General features: G+C 45.9%; 1 protein-coding gene across 1 annotated transcript in view; it reads right to left on the reverse strand.

The window, feature by feature from the left end:
- The window catches only part of LOC132819587 (nesprin-1-like), a 182,456-nt gene that overhangs the window by 26,822 nt on the left and 136,251 nt on the right, over positions 1-19,383 (reverse strand). Inside the window, exons 14-21 of the mRNA XM_060831158.1 lie at positions 16,204-16,300; positions 15,882-16,084; positions 12,663-12,827; positions 10,557-10,709; positions 8,247-8,390; positions 5,700-5,873; positions 5,456-5,614; positions 1-105 (exon numbers count right to left, since the gene is read on the reverse strand). The exon at positions 1-105 is cut by the window's left edge and continues 60 nt beyond it. Coding sequence (XP_060687141.1) covers positions 1-105; positions 5,456-5,614; positions 5,700-5,873; positions 8,247-8,390; positions 10,557-10,709; positions 12,663-12,827; positions 15,882-16,084; positions 16,204-16,300 — 1,200 coding nt within the window. The remainder of the gene's footprint in view (positions 106-5,455; positions 5,615-5,699; positions 5,874-8,246; positions 8,391-10,556; positions 10,710-12,662; positions 12,828-15,881; positions 16,085-16,203; positions 16,301-19,383) is intronic.

Below are 19,383 nucleotides of genomic sequence, written 5' to 3' on the forward strand. Positions count from 1 at the left end.
TTGCAGGACCATTTCCAGCTCCTTCCTGCAGTCTTCGAATCTCTTCAGCAGATTACTGTTTGTTTCCATACGCGTCCTCCACTCCGCTCCCTGCTTCACCAGCTCCTGTCGGATAACAGTGTGCGAGATGCAGGTTCATCATGAGAAATACAGCTTGTTGCAAAGTCCTGTGGGCTGCTCCTGAAGTGTTGGATTGTGGGAAACATAGCTGCCAAATTGGGCACAGCTTTATCTCACAAACAGCATCATGAGCATCATTTTCTGTTTTAGTTATGGATTGAGGGATAACTATTAGCCAGGATGTTGAGAAAGCTGCCTGACTCACTTTCAATGATCACCGGATCTTACATATCATCCTGAAAACTATTGGCAGGAAAACTCTGGGATGTTCTGAGGTTGTGAGAAGACTCTGAATAATACAATCTCTTTCATTTGAAATATGAATGAAATAAATGAATTATGGATCGGTTGAGGGGTGAATGAAGATATAATTGTTCCCTTACCAATAACGCCAGGGATCTTCCACACCTACCTGAGGGGTAGAGAGGAACTTGGTTTATAACATTCGGCTGAATGTACATTTGTGACAACTTAATTCTCTTTCCTTCTTTAATCCTAACTCTTTGGTTAAGCATTTGGTCAGCTCCAAGTCTATTTTGGTGACTCAGGGTCGATGATGCTCGTGTGAAGTTTCCGGAGATGTTTTACTTTCCACTTTACGGCATTACCTGCGCTATATAAAATCAGCTTGTTGTTGTAAACATCACAGTGGTCAGCCTTGCCTTTCTGTGTGACCCCTGAAACATGGAAACATGGAAATGAGGAGCAGGAGTAGGCCATTCGGCCCTTCGACCCTGCTCTGCCATTCAAGGCCGATCCTCTATTTCAATGCCATATTCCCACTTTATGCCCATGCCCCTTGATGCCCTCTGTGTGGGTCACTCTCTGGCTGAATTTCCACATTGTTTCTCCTATCTTACACCCTCACAGCCTGCCACACAAATCCAGGAAGGATAACCTAAACGGTGTTGGCTATTTCTCTTGAGTTTTTACAAATTCTTCCCCTCAAAGTTAGGCAGCTGGACTTCCACAGAAGCTTGTGGGTATCAATGGCTGCACTAGGGATCATGTGGCATTGTAGATAATGCAGAAGGGTGTTGTAGATAACAGAGGGACACAGATAAGCTGCAGGGCTGGGCTGAGAGGTGGCAAATGGAGTTTAATGTGGACAAGTATGAGGTCATTCACTTTGGAAGGGGCAAAGAGTACTGGGTTAATGGTAAGAGTCTTGGTAGTGTAGATGAGCAGAGAGATCTTGGTGTTCATGTACATAGATCCCTGCAAGTTGCCACCCAAGTTGATAGGGTTGTAAAGAAGCTGAAAATGTGTTGCTGGAAAAGCGCAGCAGGTCAGGCAGCATCCAAGGAACAGGAGATTCGACGTTTCGGGCATAAGCCGCCCGAAACGTCGAATCTCCTGTTCCTTGGATGCTGCCTGACCTGCTGTGCTTTTCCAGCAACACATTTTCAGCTCTGATTTCCAGCATCTGCAGACCTCACTTTCTCCTCGAGGGTTGTAAAGAAGGCATACGACGTGTTAGCTTTTATTAGTAGAGGGATCGAGTTTCATAAGATCACATTGCAGCTGTACAAAACTCTGGAGTGGCTGCACTTGGAGTATTGCTTATAGTTCTGGTTACCACATTATAGGAGGGATGTGGAAGCTTTGGAAAGAGTTCAGAGGAGATTTACTAGGATGTCGCCTGGTATGGAGGGAAGGTCTTATGAGGAAAGGCTGAGGAACTTGAGGCTGTTTTCATTAGAGAGAAGAAGGTTGAGAGGTGACTAAATCGAGACATAGAAGATAATCAGAGGGTTAGATAGGGTCAACAGTGAGAGCCTTTTTCCTTGGATAGTTATGGCTAGCATGAGGGGACATAGCTTTAAATTGAGGAGTGATAGATATAGGACAAATGTCAGTTTCTTTGTTCAGAAAGTAGTAGGGACGTAGAATGCACTGTCTGCAACAATAGTAGACTCACCAACTTTAAGGGCATTTAAATGGTCACTGGATAGTTATATGGACGAAAATGAAACAGAATAGGTTAGACGGGCTTCAGATTGGCTTCACAGGTCGGCGCAGCATTGTGGGCCGAAGGGCCTGTACTGCACTGTGTTATGAAAATGCGGGTATACTTTAAGAGAGTTAAAAGTAGCAGAACTACCAGACACAGCACCCAAGTGTTCTCAATAAGGTAACAATGTAACACTTGGTCAAACAACTCGACTAGCTCATTGCCTGGAGACAAAAACAAAGTTGAATTTGGCCAATCAGTTTAAATTCTACTCCGAAAAATATCAAGCTCCAATCCAGTTTGAATTGCATATACTGACAAACTTAAAAGCCAATGACGTAATATGATGTTTTGGGGGGGTATAAGACCAGAGAAAATTGAACAGTTGAGAGGAGATCTGCCAAACCCTGCATGTAAACAGACTGCTTGAAAAATAGCTCTCTTAAAAGTACCTTTTCGATCAGTAACCTGTGACACAGAAATTCCGAAGAAAAAAGAAAAGATGACACAGAAAGATCGGAATAGAAGAACGAAAGCTGCTTGGTTTGGAGATAAGAAGGGTGGCTTTTGTAAATCTGAATTGGGAGTTTTATTAGACTAGTATTATCGAAGGGAAGTTCAAAGATAGGTTAGAGGAAGAAATTGTAAATAGTGGTTAGTTAATTATTCTCTGTTATAATTTAAGAAATAAAGTTGTTAATTTTTACTTCAAACAGTCCTTGGTCACTCAAATGTTTACAGATTACTGCACGGGACAAATCTTTTCTGTATTGCTGGTTTTAAATTAAGCAGGAGGGTTTACCCCGTGTCATAACAGCTGTAATGTTCTATGTTCTATTGAAATATTTAAGAACAATAAGTGATGGAAGGAAATGTGGAGCATAGGGATATGGGAAAGTGGGATTAGGATAGTGTGTCTGTGAAGGATGGACACCAACATGGACTAGAGACAAGCCAGACATGTGCTATAATTTCTGTATAATTCACTGAACCCTTACACTTGATATGCAGCATCTACTTTTACTGCTCACTGGCAACTGGGTTCACCTCTGTGATAGGTTTTACTACATGGATAAGAATCCCCACTTTCTCTCTGTGTCTGTGAGGCCAGATGACACAAATAAACATCTGCAAGGGTGATAGGGCCCTCCTGTGGTGCAGTGGTAGTGTCCCTGCCCCTGAACCAGGCAGCCTCGGTTCAAGTGCCATCTACTCCAAAGGTGCACAAAACAAGTTGAATGAGAAAAATAGGCTTAATAATAAAACAAAGCTCCCTGTGTTGCGAGTTAAAAATCACACAACACCAGGTTATAGTCCAACAGGTTTAATTGGAAGCACACTAGCTTTCGGAGCGACGCTCCTTCATCAGGTGATTGTGGAGGGCTCGATCGTAACACAGAATTTATAGCAAAAATTTGCAGTGTGATGTAACTGAAATTATACATTGAAAAATTGATTGTCTGTTAAGCCTTTCATCTGTTAGAATACAGTGATAGTTTCACTTCTTTCATGTGTAAATCACAAAACCCTTTTTAAAGTTGCATTCTCGGGTTAGCTGTTAACAATGGTGATAGCTAGACAATATGTTGAAGGTGTTAGCCCCCTGTGTTCCCTGTCTATGATGTCCCTGTATTTAAAAAGAAGGGTTTTGTGATTTACACATGAAAGAAGTGAAACTATCACTGTATTCTAACAGATGAAAGGCTTAACAGACAATCAATTTTTCAATGTATAATTTCAGTTACATCACACTGCAGATTTTTGCTATAAATTCTGTGTTACGATCGAGCCCTCCACAATCACCTGATGAAGGAGCGTCGCTCCGAAAGCTAGTGTGCTTCCAATTAAACCTGTTGGACTATAACCTGGTGTTGTGTGATTTTTAACTTTGTACACCCCAGTCCAACACCGGCATTTCCAAATCATGTGCTGAGAGTAGTCAGGTCAATATCTTACTATCACTCTCAGTGGATGAAGCTCTATGCCAGAGATAAATGCGAATTGATTAAAATAGCTGCCCTAAATTATAAACCTTACACAGGTAAAGAATGCATTTTGTCCAGGGTGATACTTGAGCTGGAATTTTATATTAGGTACATCAAGGAGGACAACCATTTCATAAGCCATGGTGTTGCAACCCAATCCCAGATGTAATGTCCTTGAAATGAGTTCCAGCCTACCTGGTCTACTGTAGATAAGGTTAGATCATGGATAAGGCTACCTGCACAGTTCATTTCAGCCTGCCCATTTTAATTGATCATTTCTTCTGAATCAAGTATTAGCAACTAAAATTAATCAATTTAAAACAGTCACTAAGAGAGAGGCAAGGGATCATTTTGACACTTTGCTGGTGCACAATAAGGCTTCCAACTGGGAGCATTTGACAGAAAGACCATTGTGCCTGTGATGGAAAATTTGGGAAATGTATTCTCGCAGAGAAAGACACAAGACTATGGTGAAAACGCAAGGGAGAGAGTTCACTTTTAAATTGATACAAGGATCTGGGGAGAGATTGGGGCAGTGGGGTTAATTATAGATTGATACAGGGCTATGGAGAGAGATTGGGGCTATGGGATTAGTTTCAGATTGATTCAGGGCTATGGGGAGAGATTGGGGCTATGGGATTAGTTTCAGATTGATTCAGGGCTATGGGGAGAGATTGGGGCTGTGGGATTGGTTTTAGATTGATACAGGGCTATGGAGAGATTGGGGCTATGGGATTAGTTTCAGATTGATTCAGGGCTACGGGGAGAGTTTGGGGCAGTGGGATTAGTTTTAGATTGATACAGGGCTAAGGGGAGAGATTGGGGCTGTGGGATTAGTTTCAGATTGATTCAGGTCTATGGGGAGAGATTGGGGCAGTGGGGTTAGTTTTAGATTGATTCAGGGCCGTGGGGAGAGTTTGGGGCAGTGGGGTTAGTTTTAGGTTGATTCAGGGCCGTGGGGAGAGTTTGCGGCAGTGGGGTTAGTTTGAGATTGATTCAGGGCCGTGGGGAGAGTTTGCGGCAGTGGGATTAGTTTTAGATTGATTCAAGGCTATGGGGAGAGTTTGGGGCAGTGGGGTTAGTTTTAGGTTGATTCAGGGCCGTGGGGAGAGTTTGCGGCAGTGGGGTTAGTTTGAGATTGATTCAAGGCTGTGGGGAGAGTTTGGGGCAGTGGGACTGATTTGGTTGCTTGAACAAAGCTGACACAGAGACAATGGAACACATGGCCTCTGAGCTAAAAATGTGCTTTGATTCCAAAATTGCAAGCATTCCCCTTCACAGTGAGTAACACTGAGTAAACGCTTGCTTCTCTGTCTGATGGGGTTAGGGTTCCAGTTGGAGACCAGTGTAAGTGAAGGCTTGAAGACCGGTTAAGTTCGCAGTAATGGAGACTCACCTGGAATGCTGCCTGAATATGGAGGATTTTCTTCTGGAGAATGGAGAAATCCAAATGCCTCAGGACTTTGCTGTCACTCAGCAGGCTCTGAACTGCCTGCATGTTCCGCTCTGCCGCAATCGCTGCTTGTTTGCAATCCTCCTGGCAATCTGCCAATTCCTGCATTGGGGGAAAAGGAGCAAGGGTTGTAGTTCCCAGACACCATCACCAAACCCTGCTGCCCTCCGGTGGGATTGGCACCAACCTGGTGTCTCGCCTTGAAACTGGCGACGGAGTGACCCTCGGCTTCCCCCGGGGAAGTAATTTGATGGGCATGATTCAACGACTCAAAGAAAGCCGTGATCTCCTTCTCCAGCTCATCCAGGGGACTCAGCAACTGCTGTGCTTCCAGGAGCAAACACTGACAGCGTTCCCGAACCTATACAATGGAGAAGGGCGGACATTATATCAGGCAGTGAAACATACACCGAGTGTGACTTATTCAACATCAAGTCACTTTCTCAACATTTGTATTGGAACAGACATTTTCAACACCAACCTCTTAAAAGTTTGATTTGGAGTTTTAACCACTGAGGGTCAGTACTGAGGGAGTGCTGCACTATCAGGGGGTCAGTACTGAGAGAGTGCTGCACTATCAGGGGGTCAGTACTGAGAGAGTGCTGCACCATCTAGGCGTCAGTACTGAGGGAGAGCTGCACTATCAGAGGGTCAGTACTGAAGGAGTGCTGCACTATCAGAGGGTCAGTACTGAGGGAGTGCTGCACTATCAGAGGGTCAGTACTGAAGGAGTGCTGCACTGTTGGAGGGTCAGTACTGAGGGAGTGCTGCACTGTCAGAGGGTCAGTACTGAGAGAATGCTGCACTATCAGAGGGTCAGTACTGAGGCAGTGCTGCACTATCAGAGGGTCAGTACTGAGGCAGTGCTGCACTATCAGAGGGTCAGTACTGAGGGAGTGCTGCACTGTTGCAGGGTCACTACTGAGGGAGTGCTGCACTATCAGAGGGTCAGTACTGAGGGAGTACTGCACTGTCGAAGAGAGAGTACTGAGGGAGTGCTGCACTGTCACAGAGTCAGTACTGACAGAGTGCCGCACTGTCAGAAGATTAGTAGTGAGGGAGTGCACACTGTCGGAGAGTAAGTTCTGTGGGAGTGCCGCACTGTTGGAGAGTTGATACTGAGGGAGGGTTGCACTGTCACAGGATCAGTACTAAGGGAGTGCTGCACTGTCAGAGAGTCGGTACTGAGGGAGTGTTGCAATGTCACAGGGACAGCATTGAGAGAGTGCTGCACTGTTGGAAGGTCAGTACTGAGTGAGTGCTGCACTGTTGGAGAGTCAGTACTGAGGGAGTGTCGCACTGTTGGAGGGTCAGTACTGTGGGAGTGCTGCACTGTCAAAGGGTCAGTACTGAGGGAGTGCTGCACTGTCAAAGGGTCAGTACTGAGGGAGTGCTGCACTGTCAAAGGGTCAGTACTGAGGGAGTGCTGCACTGTTGGATGGTTAGTACTGAGGAAGCACTGCACTGGTAAAAGTGTTGTATCTCAGGTGAGAATACAAAAGGTATATAATCCCTTTATCCAGGTGGAAGATTAAGACCTATTGTACTGTTAGAGGAAGCCATTCTCCTAGAATTGTGGCCTACATTTATCCCTCACCCAAACACAGAGAACCATCTCACTTTTCGTTTGTGGAAATTGGATCCTGTGTTGTCCTGATCGAGACAACATGATGTGAAGACAATAAACTACATCAGAACAAATACTTATTCACCTCTGGGGGTGGGGAATGAGTTGCACCATTTAACACCATCTGGATAGGTACAAAAGCAAATCAAAGAAAGATTTTTAAATTATGCAGATTAAACTTTTCAAGAAGGGCAATGGAAAACTACAAAAGTGAAAAAACAGAACAAAAAGTCACAATTGCAGTATAAAATACCTTTAACCGTGAGGGTAAACCCGCCTCCTGAGAAGGGGTGGGGCATTGGAGACGAGGGGACAACTCTGTGGATCAGGGTTTTAGAACAAGGTTTGTTGTGACTGGAATTCCCTGAGGAATGTGGGACTGGTGAATGTATCCATTATTGAATAATGTCGAACTGTAGAACTTGTATGATATGACTGACGATAAAGTTCAATTCTCTCAGTCTCACATCCCTGTCTGTAGGGAGCCTGGAGTGACTGAGAAGGTACAGGGCTAGAACAGTTTAATACTGTTCTGTTTATCATTCGCTGTCTCCACAAAGCTCTTCAGCTTGTCCACTTCATCCCCCTGCGCCTACTGCCCAGGGCAGAGTACTTGGCATGAACCACTCTACAGTTCGATCTGTTATAATGTGACAGTTCTGCTCCTCTGCGGCCCCAGTACTATTAAAAATCACACTATGGAAAACCGTGACAGAAAATTGCGCTGCAGAGAATCGTTGATAAAAAAATCACTTCAGTAGAAAGTTTGCATTATCCAAACAACATCCACAATTCGTCAATTGCGTTCCAGCCAATTCGCGCTGCACGTTACAGCAAAACGGCCTGTACTCACACTGGACAAAATGAACCACGGTGCTCAGAATGGTTCACCCTGGTCAGGTGGACAACACGACTCATCGGACACCCATTGACCATCGCTGACCAGAAGGCCACACTGGTCAGATTGAGCACACAATTGGTCTTCTTCAGTCTGGTCTAACTGTTTCAGTCCTACCCTGAGGCACGTGTTAATTGCTGAGTCCTGATTAAAAGCTCCCCCATTTACTCAGAACTCTGAGCTTCCCTCATTCTGAAGCTGATCCTTACTTTTATCAGCTGATCCTTAATGGTGGACATCATGGACAGCATCTGTGTTACTTCATCCTGCGGAGTGTCCTTTGTTAACTGCTGAGCTGTCTTGGAAACCAGTTTATACTGAGCTTCCATTATTGGCACCTTTTGTTTAATAACCTGCACAGGACACCAGAAACACAAACATCAGCTCGTAACAATCGTACATCCAGCAACCAGCACTTTAAAACTAACGTTTTAGAGACACCTGCCTTTATACATCAATGGATCAAAGTGGCGCCATTTACTGTGCAATTCAGGTAAACAGTGTTAGCACTACTTGTGATTTTATTTCAATTCAGTCACTGGCGAGGCTAGCATTTATGACCCATCCCTAATTGCCCAGAGGGCAGTTAGGAGTCAACCACATTGCTATGTGTCTGAGGTCACATGTAGGCCCGACCAGGTAAGGATGGCAGATTTCTTTCCCAAAAGAATGTTAGTTGACCAGATGGATTTTTCCAGCAATTGGCAATGGCTCCATGGTCAGCATTAGATCCTTAATTCCAGATTCCTCATTGAATTCAAATTCTACCATATGCAATGGCAGCATTTGAACCTGGGTCCCCAGAACATTAGCAGAGCTTCTGGATTAATAGACTAGCGATAATATCACTAGGCCACCGCCTCCCTATAATATATTCAAACCCATTCATTAATGATAAATAAAAATCACAAGGTCTTACAAGATCTGCAGCAAACAGGCATTCGGCCTGCCAACATTGGCTTTTTCTGAATCTGTTTTCCATACACCTTGGGTGTTAGTTTTATGAGGACTCACATCCCCACTGCATGTACACATGCAAATGCAATGAGACATTTGTAAATGTGCACATAGTACAAGTACTCATAGACACACATGCACAATGCAGTGATTGTAACGAGGTCAGCCAGCTGGCTTGCATTGGATATGAGTTCCCCGACTGGAGCTGTTAGCCTGGTCCAATCTGGGAGCACTGGCTGACAGATTAAAAAGGGGAGTGGTTAGGGCCGACTGCCTGCCCCTCTTCCGCGCTTACGTTAGAGCCCGGGTGTCTCTGAAAAAGGAGCACACGGTGTCCACCGACACCCTGGAGTTGTTCAGAGAGAGGTGGGCGCCGCAGGGAGTGGAGTGCATTATTTCCCCCCCTCCAACTCTATTTTGATTTAACCCCTGCCCTCCCCTTCACTGTTTGATCACACAGCATTGCCCTTTGATGTGAAGGGCACTGCTTGTCACTGGCCACTTGGGTGTTTCTTTGCTCCCTGGTGGTGGAAACTGAATAAAGATTCGTGCACCTTGTGTCTTTCACTGTGTCTCACACCTGCACACACGCAACATGGGTGCTAAAAACAAATAAAAAGGGGAGTGTCAGGGATGCTGACACTGTGATAGCTGGCTCTGAATGAGGCAGTATTAAAGTCTGTGTGTAAGTAGGGGGAGACTTGGTGACGGGATACCAGCCTCTATGGGGAGTTATTTCACAGGTACACATTCTTCAAATATGTCAGTCATGGAAAGAAACATTTCACATGTGGCCTATTTGCTATTTTGCTTTTAAGAAATATTCCTGCTGAATCTCTCCTTGTGTGCTATTTACTTGAACTTTTTACCTCAATATTCTGGATGCAACTGTCCACACGAAATAAAATTGCGTCTAACAGTTACTTCAGTAGATACACTCAAGAGGTTTGACTCCACCCAGGGCAATACAGCTCACTTGATCAGCACCACAGCCATAAACATCCACTCCCTCCACCACCAACACTCAGTGTGTACCACGTACCAGATGTACTGCAGAAACTCACCAAGATTCCTTCCACAACACCTTCCATTTCGACATAGAAAGGCAAGGGCAGCAGATAGATGGGAACACCAATAATTACAAGCTCCCCTCCACAATGCTCACCACCCTGACTTGAAAATATACCGCTGCTCTTCAGTGTCACTGGAATTGCCCCCTTTAATGGCATCGTGGATCTACCTAAAGCACATAGACTGCAGAGGTTCAAGAAGGCAGCTCACCAACACCTTCACAAGGGCAATTAGGGACAGGCAATAAATGCTGGGCCCAGCCAGCAATGCCCACATTGTCTGAATGAATTATAAAAAAATTGTTTCTCTTTCTCTGTCTCTCTAACTCTTACTTCAATTGATCACAACAAATGACAATCGTCCACTCCCATTTGAAAGTACTCCTGGGTTAGATTTCCAGCAGGGGTTGGGTATTAAGCTGACATTGGGGAGCATGCCAACTGCAATCCAGTTTTATACCCAGGTGCCCAGTCTGCCCCACACATACGTACCTCCATATCTTGCACGTAAGTCTTGATATTGAGAAAAGACACATCAACTGGTGAGTTCTGTTTCTCGTTCGCTGTCTCCACGAAACTCTTCAGAGCTGATACTCCGTCCAGATACTCTTTCTTCAGCTTGTCCACCTCATCTGCCCGGGCGTACTGCAACGGGGACATGACCCAGTTAGCTCAGAGGTTGGAAGGCAATCATACCCTCCACTAATAGAGTCAGGAAGAGTATCACCCCCTAACCAGCTGACTCCAAGCTTACTTCACATTACAACCCCATTCATCTCCAAATACCTAGAAATAATGTTTCTGTCTCCTCCTTTTACTTCAATGCAAACTTCTGGAAGACACAGGTTCCACACAGGTCCCTTAGTCGTGGGGGCAAGATCCAGGAGAGACAGACACAGAATAAGGGTCAGGTTGATTGGCGAGAAGGAGGAATTCGTTCATTCAGAGGCCGGTGAGTCTTTGGAAATATAAACAGAAAATTCAGCAGGTCTGGCAGCGTCTGCCGAGAGAAACCAGAGTTAACGTCCTGAGGAAGGGTCACTGGACCCAGACGTTAATTCGGATTTCTCTCCACAGATGCTGCCAGACCTGCTGAGCTTTTCCAGCAATTTCTGATTTAGTTTCTGATTTACAGCGTCTGCAATTCTTTCAGGTTTTACTTGGTAAACCTTCGGAGTTTCCCGACCCTCGGGAGAGCTCGATCATTGACTACGTTCCAGACAAGGATTGATAGATTTCGCGAGATTGAACATATCAAGGGATAGTGTTGGAAAATGACACTGAGGTAAAAAACCAGACATGATCTAATTGAAGGTTGGAGCAGGTTTGAGGGGCTGAATGGCCTCCTCCTGGAGCTATTTCCTGGAAGCTATTTTCCTAATCAATCTGGTCAGAGATGTTACAATGCCTCTGAAGCAGGGGGACTTGATCCAGAAGCTCCTGCTTCAGAGGTAGGGACATTACCACTGCACCACAAGAGCCCTTCATACAATAGCTTAAAGCATTGGGTTTAATGATGGCCTGCTTCATTCTTGAATAGTGGTGACCATGAATTGGTTCCCTCTAAAGTGCTCTGATTAAACAGCAACATCTCATCACTTCTCAACGTTCCACTTAGTATCGCAGAATCCCCTGCAGTGTGGAAAGACAATTCGACCCATCAAGTCTGCACTAACTCTCTGAAGGGTATTCACCCTAACTCTGTATCCCCGGATATTCCCATGGCTAACCCACCTACACATTCCTGGACACTATGGGGCAATATAGCATGGCTAATCCACCTTAACCTACACGTCCCTGGACATTATGGGGCAACATAGCATGGCCAATCCACCTTAACCTACACATTCCTGGACACTATGGGGCAAGGTAGCACGGCCAATCCACCTTAACCTACACGTCCCTGGACATTATGGGGCAATAATAGCATGGCCAATCCACCTTAACCTACACATTCCTGGACACTATGGGGCAATTTAGCATGGCCAATCCACCTAACCTGCACATCTTTGGACTGTGGGAGGAAACTGGAGCACCCGGAGGAAACCCACGCAGACACGGGGAGAATGTGCAAACTCCACACAGACAGTCACCCGAGGCTGGAATCGAATGCGGGTCCCTGTGGCTGTGAGGCAATAGCACTAACCACTGAGCTATCCTCTGGGACAGTGGGATGGAGATGATAAAAAGGTTCCTCTCCTGAAAATTGTCAAATTTGTTGTAAAAATCCGAGAAAACCTTATGCTAATAGGAAAAATATCCGGCAATGTCTCCTTGGACATGAGCACACAGGTGACTCCCGTCCAACTGCAGAAGCTTGGTTTTTAATGCAACCTGAAGTGATCTAGTAAACCACTCCACTGATGCAAGAACGAGGATTAGTGACATCTTCAAAAGGCATCAGATGATTCAGAATAATTACTGGCCACAAACAGCATAATGGTGGCCTCTCCCACTCTTTGAATAGCCCTAAACACAGAGCCCTTCCAACCTGCGAGTTGTCCCTTTCTCCCGTGTCATCCAGCACTGCTAGCCTCTGGGATTTTTCCACAACGTCCAATTCTAAAAGGAGGCAAAATTGGACTTGGGTCAACCTACATGTTTCACTTTGACGAAGAGCTCCCTCCAACGCCCGTTCAGTAAGAGCAGCTGCTGTTTGAGATCTCGAGAGACTGATTCGTCGCATGTCTCGATGAGGAAATTCCCAGCATCATTCATCACGGAGTGCTGTTGGATCCAGTGAGGGAGGTGTCGGAAGAAGTCCTTCAAACACAAACGTATAAATAACGAATGTTAGATACGAGTGATTGGTGCAACAGCCCAAAATGGTGTCCCCTTCACAGAGGACATTGGGAGACAACAGGCGCATCAACTTTTTTCTTTCGAATCCCTACAGCAGGGAAACAGGCCCTTCGGCCCAACAAGTCCACACTGACCCTCCAAAGAGTACCCCACCCAGACCCATTCCCCAACCCTATTACTCTACATTTACCCCCAACTAATGCACCCAACCTACACACCCCTGAACACTATGGGTAATTTAGTATGACCAATGCACCTAACCTGCACATCTTTGGTTCATGGGAGGAAACCAGAGCACCCAAAGGATGCTTATTATTCTGTCATTCCTTGTCCCTCAGTACACCCAGAGGAAATCCACACAGACAGGGGGAGAACGTGCAAACTCCACACACAGTGACCCAAGGCTGGTATTGAACCCGGGTCCCTGGTGCTGTGAGGCAGCAGTGCTAACCACTGAACCGCTGTGATGCCCACAACCTGCTTAAATTGAAGTCTTGGCTGTTGTCACTTTAAGCCAGAAGGTTATGCTCCAGTGCTCAAGCCAATGGCCTCACTGAGGAAGAGATGGACATAAAGGGATTCCGTCCTCCTGAAGAAAATGCATTGAAACCCTGGCGATATGACGTCAAACAGCCCGAGTGAAGAAACGCCAGTCAACATTCAACCTTCAACCCCTACCAAAGGCAAGTTAATGTTGGCATTCAACAAACCATCATTAATGGGATCTTGCTTTGCATGTAATGGCTATCATGTCTGCTTGCAGAATGACAATGGTTTCACTCCAAAGGTCACTCATCTGAAGAGGTGGTTGTGAGTGATCCGCAACTTAAAACACATTTGGGCTCTTTAATCCAGGGCTGAATACTTGTGATGGACACCGTCAGCAAGTCAGGCACAGGCCGGGCTGAAAACCGCACTTATTTTTCAGAGCTATGTTACGGTACAGGTTTCCAATTGATGCTATTTGTATAATCACAACTGTAAAATCTTCCATGAACCTCCTTTGTGGAATGGAATTGTCTATTGAAAGGAACATTCCTTTGAATGTTTAGGAGTGGTAACACATAGGGCTGCAAGTAAGTTTGTAATTAAAAACTACCAGTTTTAACAACAGAAATATTCCTGCCACCAAGTAATCTGATTTTAATTCAATAAAAATAGCTTCATAAAAAGCATTTATTACCTGAAGAAATTAAATGTTAAGTATACTTATTAAAATAACTTTTAAAAGTTAAAAATGGAATGTTTAAAAACTTGCCTACTGGTTGTCCCTGCATCCAAAAGTATGTTTAAGTTAAAGAGACTTCTTGTAGGTTTACAGTGGAGTACAAATGCCAGAAACTCAGGATGCTATACTGATCCAATCTGATGTGTGGTCAGTTCTCCAGACAGCCTTTTGAAATCAATGTTAAAAATTGCTGAAACTCGATATACAGTGAGTGTGATTTGTGCTTGAAATATCCCATTCTTTCATGGCGATTTTGGGATCACTACAAGTTCACTGTCCAGATTGAACTCTGAATTTCCACACATAGCTTGTTGCGCATTTGGTTCACACGAGTACGTTAGAACGCGATTGACGAATTGGGGATACTGCTTCTAAAGTGTATTGGTTACAACGCGATTGCAGTCCCATTAGTTTCAATGGTGCTGCTATTGTTCCATTTTCTTATAACACAGGATGGCACCAGAACGGAAATGCCATGTTACAGCAGAGCTGACTGTATAAGTATTTGAACCAAAATATGCAATAAATTCTGATTTGCCTTACTCCCACTGCTCCTGGATTCCTCCCAAATGCTAAACGCATCTCAAGTCCTCACACTCCAGGATGATATCAATCTGTGTCGGCATCACGTGATATTCACAAGGGAGTTAATTCTATACTCATTGATGTTTCAATTCATACAAACCTGCTGTTAACCAACAGAAGCTCACTATTGTCGGATGTCAGTTCAGTCTTACCCCATACCAGCTCACCACTTCCCTATTATCCAACTGTTTTTTTCAAAATTCATTCACGGGATCAGGGTGATCCCTGGCTAGACCCATCAGGCAGTTAAGTGTCAACCCCATCGCTGTGGGTCTGGAGTTACATGTAGGCCAGACCAGGTAAGGCTGGCACTTCCCCCTCCCCCCCCCCGAGAGGGTACTAGTGAACAAGATGGGTTTTACCCTCCCCCCCCAAACATGGTCACCATTAGACTCTTCATTCCTTTTTTTTAAACACCTCATAAAGTCATACAGCACAGAAACAGACCCTTCGTTCCAACTTATCCATGCCGACCAGATATCCTAACCTAAGCTAACTTGGCCCATGCCCCTCTAAACCCTTCCTATTCATATCCCCATCCAGACGCCCTTTAAATGCTGTAATTACACCAGTCTCCACCACTTCCTCATTCCATACTCCAAACATTTAGTGGGGTTTGAACCTGGGTCCCCAGGGCATTATCTGGGTTTCTGGACTAATAGTGGAGTGATAATACCAGTAGGCCACTGTCTCCCCACTGATCACAATCCTGCATCAGTGTAGATTAGATTACTTACAGTGTGGAAACAGGCCCTTCAGCCCAACAAGTCCACACCAACCCGCCAAAGCACAACCCACCCATACCCCTACATTTACCCCTTACCTAACACTACGGGCAATTTAGCATGGCCAATTCACCTGACCCACACATCGTTGGACTGTGGGAGGAAACCGGAGCACCCAGAGGAAACCCACGCAGACACGGGGAGAACGTGCAAACTCCACACAGTCAGTCGCCTGAGTCGGGAATTGAACCCGGGTCTCTGGCGCTGTGAGGCAGCAGTGCTAACCACTGTGCCACCGTGCCGCCCAGTGTATTGTCACCACTGCCTGCTATCACTCACCTATTGCCCCTTTTCCAGCTCACTGTTACGCAGTGCCTGCTCACTGCTTCTCCAGTACCCCTTCACTTTGTCATTACGCTGATGGTTAAGTTGTCTTTGAAAAGAGAAGGGGGAAGACTCCCGTTGTACGGGTTTTACCTTCTTGACGAGTTCTGGCTGATTCAGCATTTTCTCGCCGTCCTCCAGCCAGGCCTGGAGAGTCGCCACTGTGCTGCTGTACTTGTCCCAGTTGGTGACCACCTCCTCCAGCATGCTCCTCACACTGCGCACCTCCACTGACAGATTGCGCCACTGCACCGTCGAGTCGCTCAGGAACTTGGTGACGGTCTCTCTCTCTTCGGCTGCGGGGGGGGGGAAACAAGACGAGACAGGGTGAGATCTTCGAGGACAGCGGGCAGAGGATGCGGGCAAAGATGCCAGCCCCCGGCGCCCAGAGGTAGCGTCAGCATGTAGCGGTTACCTGAGTTTTCGACTTTGAGGTAAGCATCGGCCGCGTGCTTCAGAGACTGGAAGGTGACCTCATAGTGTCCAAAGAACTTGTTGCCTTCCACAAATGACTGCAGAGAAAGATCAAAGCTGTCAACGGGATTTGGGAGTCTTTTACACTGACAAAAAAAGCTAACTTTGAAAAAAAACAATGGACTGATTCGAGAGTGATGTGCTGGAAAAGCACAGCAGGCCAGGTAGCATTTGAGGAGCAGGAGAATCGACATTTTGGGCATAAGTCCTTCATCAGGAATGAGGATCAGCCACAACCAACAGCCTACCAGCCAAGAGGGAATTGTAAAGGGGAGGAACTGAAGTTGTGCAGAATCTCAATGGCATTTTCCAGATTTCCACACCCTGTTTTTCCTTTGTAAACGACAGCTTCCTGATATTACCCCAGAATGGTCTGGCTCTAAGATTAAAGGAATGCTCTCTTGCTGAACGATTGCCTTCCATTCTGCTCGGCACATGACGGGATTGATGTGGAAACTCTGGAGAGGGTGCGGAAGAGGTTTACCGGATGCTGCCTGGATTAGAGGGGACAAGCTGTCAGGAGAGGCTGGACAGACTGGGGTTGTTTTCTCTGGAGTGGCGGAGGCTGAGGGAAGACTTGATAGAATTCCATAAAATAATGAGACGCATTGATAGGATTGACAGTCCGAATCTTTTTTCCCCAGAGTTGAAATGTCTCATACTCAGGGGCACACAATAAGGGTGAGAGGGAGATGTGAGGGACAAGATTGTTACACACAGTGTGGTAGGGGTCTGGAACACACTACCGGGGTGGAAGCAGAGACAGTTACAATCAGGCTGTTTAAGGGGCTTTTAGATAAGCACATGAATACGCTAGAAGTGGAGGGATATGAACTAAGGGAAGGTCGTAGGGATTAATTTAATTTGGCGCCATGTTCAGCACAATATCGTGGGCTGAAGGGCCTGTACCTGTGCTGTACGGGTCTCCATTCTATACATCACCCCGGAATGGCCTGGCTCTAATATTACGGAAATGTCCCTTGTTGGTGGAACAGCCCCTCCTGCCACCCTGTCAGTTTCTCTCTGTCCACCCTGTCAGTTTCTCTCTGACCACCCTGTCAGTTTCTCTCTATCCACCCTGTCATTTTTTCTCTATCCACCCTGTCAGTTTCTCTCTATCCACCCTGTTAATTTCTCTCTGACCACCCTGTCAGTTTCTCTCTGACCACCCTGTCAGTTTCTCTCTATCCACCCTGTCAGTTTCTCTCTATCCAGCCTGTCAGTTTCTCTCTGACCACCCTGTCAGTTTCTCTCTGACCACTCTGTCAGTTTCTCTCTGACCACCCTGTCAGTTTCTCTCTATCCACCCTGTCAGTTTCTCTCTGTCCACCCTGTCAGTTTCTCTCTGTCCACCCTGTCAGTTTCTCTCTATCCACCCTGTCAGTTTCTCTCTATCCACCCTGTCAGTTTCTCTCTGTCCACCCTGTTAATTTCTCTCTGACCACCCTGTCAGTTTCTCTCTGTCCACCCTGTTAATTTCTCTCTGACCACCCTGTCAGTTTCTCTCTATCCAGCCTGTCAGTTTCTCTCTGACCACCCTGTCAGTTTCTCTCTGTCCACCCTGTCAGTTTCACTCTATCCACCCTGTCAGTTTCTCTCTGTCCACCCTGTCAGTTTCACTCTATCCACCCTGTCAGTTTCTCTCTGACCACTCTGTCAGTTTCTCTCTATCCACCCTGTCAGTTTCTCTCTATCCACCCTGTCAGTTTCTCTCTATCCACCCTGTCAGTTTCACTCTATCCACCCTGTCAGTTTCTCTCTATCCACCCTGTCAGTTTCTCTCTGTCCACCCTGTCAGTTTCACTCCAGTCCTGGAGAAGAGTCTTACCAACCTCAAAATGTTAACTCTGTTTCTCTCTCCAAAGATACGGGCCAGACCTGCTGAGTTTCTCCAGCACCTTCTGGGTCTTTTTTTTGGTCAAAACCTTGGATCATCTAAAACACCCGAACACACTGTCTCTGCCCAGCTGGCTGAGATTTTCTAAGCAGTTTCTGTTTTCGTTTCTGATTTCCAGTCGATGGAGTTTTTGTTTGAATCTCGTGATCTTCTGTACGCGGGGCAAGTCAAACTAAATTAATGCAAGCTACCCTTGCAATTTAACCCTTTTAGCCCCAATGTCATTCTGATAAATCTACACTGCACCACGCTTAAGGTCAACGTATCCTTCCTGAAGTATGGTGATCAATCCTCAATTCAGTCTCTGAAATGAAGGTCTAACCAGGCGCTCATTCAACACATTGAGTCCATGGTCGCTAACCCAACATTATGGGCATTAACTACATTAACATACACATGGACTGCTGCACCATTCCTGAATAGACAATTCTTCTTCCATCCACCACCTCATGAGACAGACAAAGCACATGCTTATTCAAACATCTATCTTTGACTTGAGAGGTACTATTCTGGGTCAATTCACAGAATCTCTCTACAGCGTGGAGAAGGCCATTCAGCCCATCACATCCACACCAACCCTCCAAAAAGCATCCCATGCAGACCCACCCCCCCCCTATTTCCAATGGCTAACTTACTTAGATTGGACACTATGGAAAATGTAGCGCAGCCAATCCACTGCGTGTCCTTGGAAGGTAAGCAGAGCACCCGGAGGAAACTCACATCGACATGAGGAGAAAGTGTGAACTCCACACAGACAGACATCCCGAGGCTGGAATTGAACACAGGTCCCTGGCGCTGTGAGGCAGCAGTGCTAACCACTGAGCCACCATGCCGCCCAACTAGCAACCCAACATCTGCTCAAACAGCTACCTTTAACAGGGGAGAAAGTGAGGACTGCAGATGCTGGAGATCAGAGTTGAAAATGTGTTGCTGGAAAAGCGCAGCAGGTCAGGCAGCATCCAAGGAGCAGGAGAATCGACGTTTCGGGCATCAGCCTGAAGAAGGGCTTATGCCTGAAACGTTGATTCTCCTGTTCCTTGGATGCTGCCTGACCTGCTGCGCTTTTCCAGCAACACATTTTCAGCTCTACCTTTTACAGGGCATTGGCAAGACTGTGGCTTGAGAGGTACTACTCTGGGTGAAGTGTCAAGACACGCCCCGGTTCTCACTACCTTCCATGAGGTGTATCAGAAAGACCTACAGGTTTCCAATCAATGACTGGAG

This window comes from Hemiscyllium ocellatum, chromosome 10 (genome assembly GCF_020745735.1).
Source record: "Hemiscyllium ocellatum isolate sHemOce1 chromosome 10, sHemOce1.pat.X.cur, whole genome shotgun sequence".
In the NCBI taxonomy this organism is placed as follows: domain Eukaryota; kingdom Metazoa; phylum Chordata; class Chondrichthyes; order Orectolobiformes; family Hemiscylliidae; genus Hemiscyllium; species Hemiscyllium ocellatum.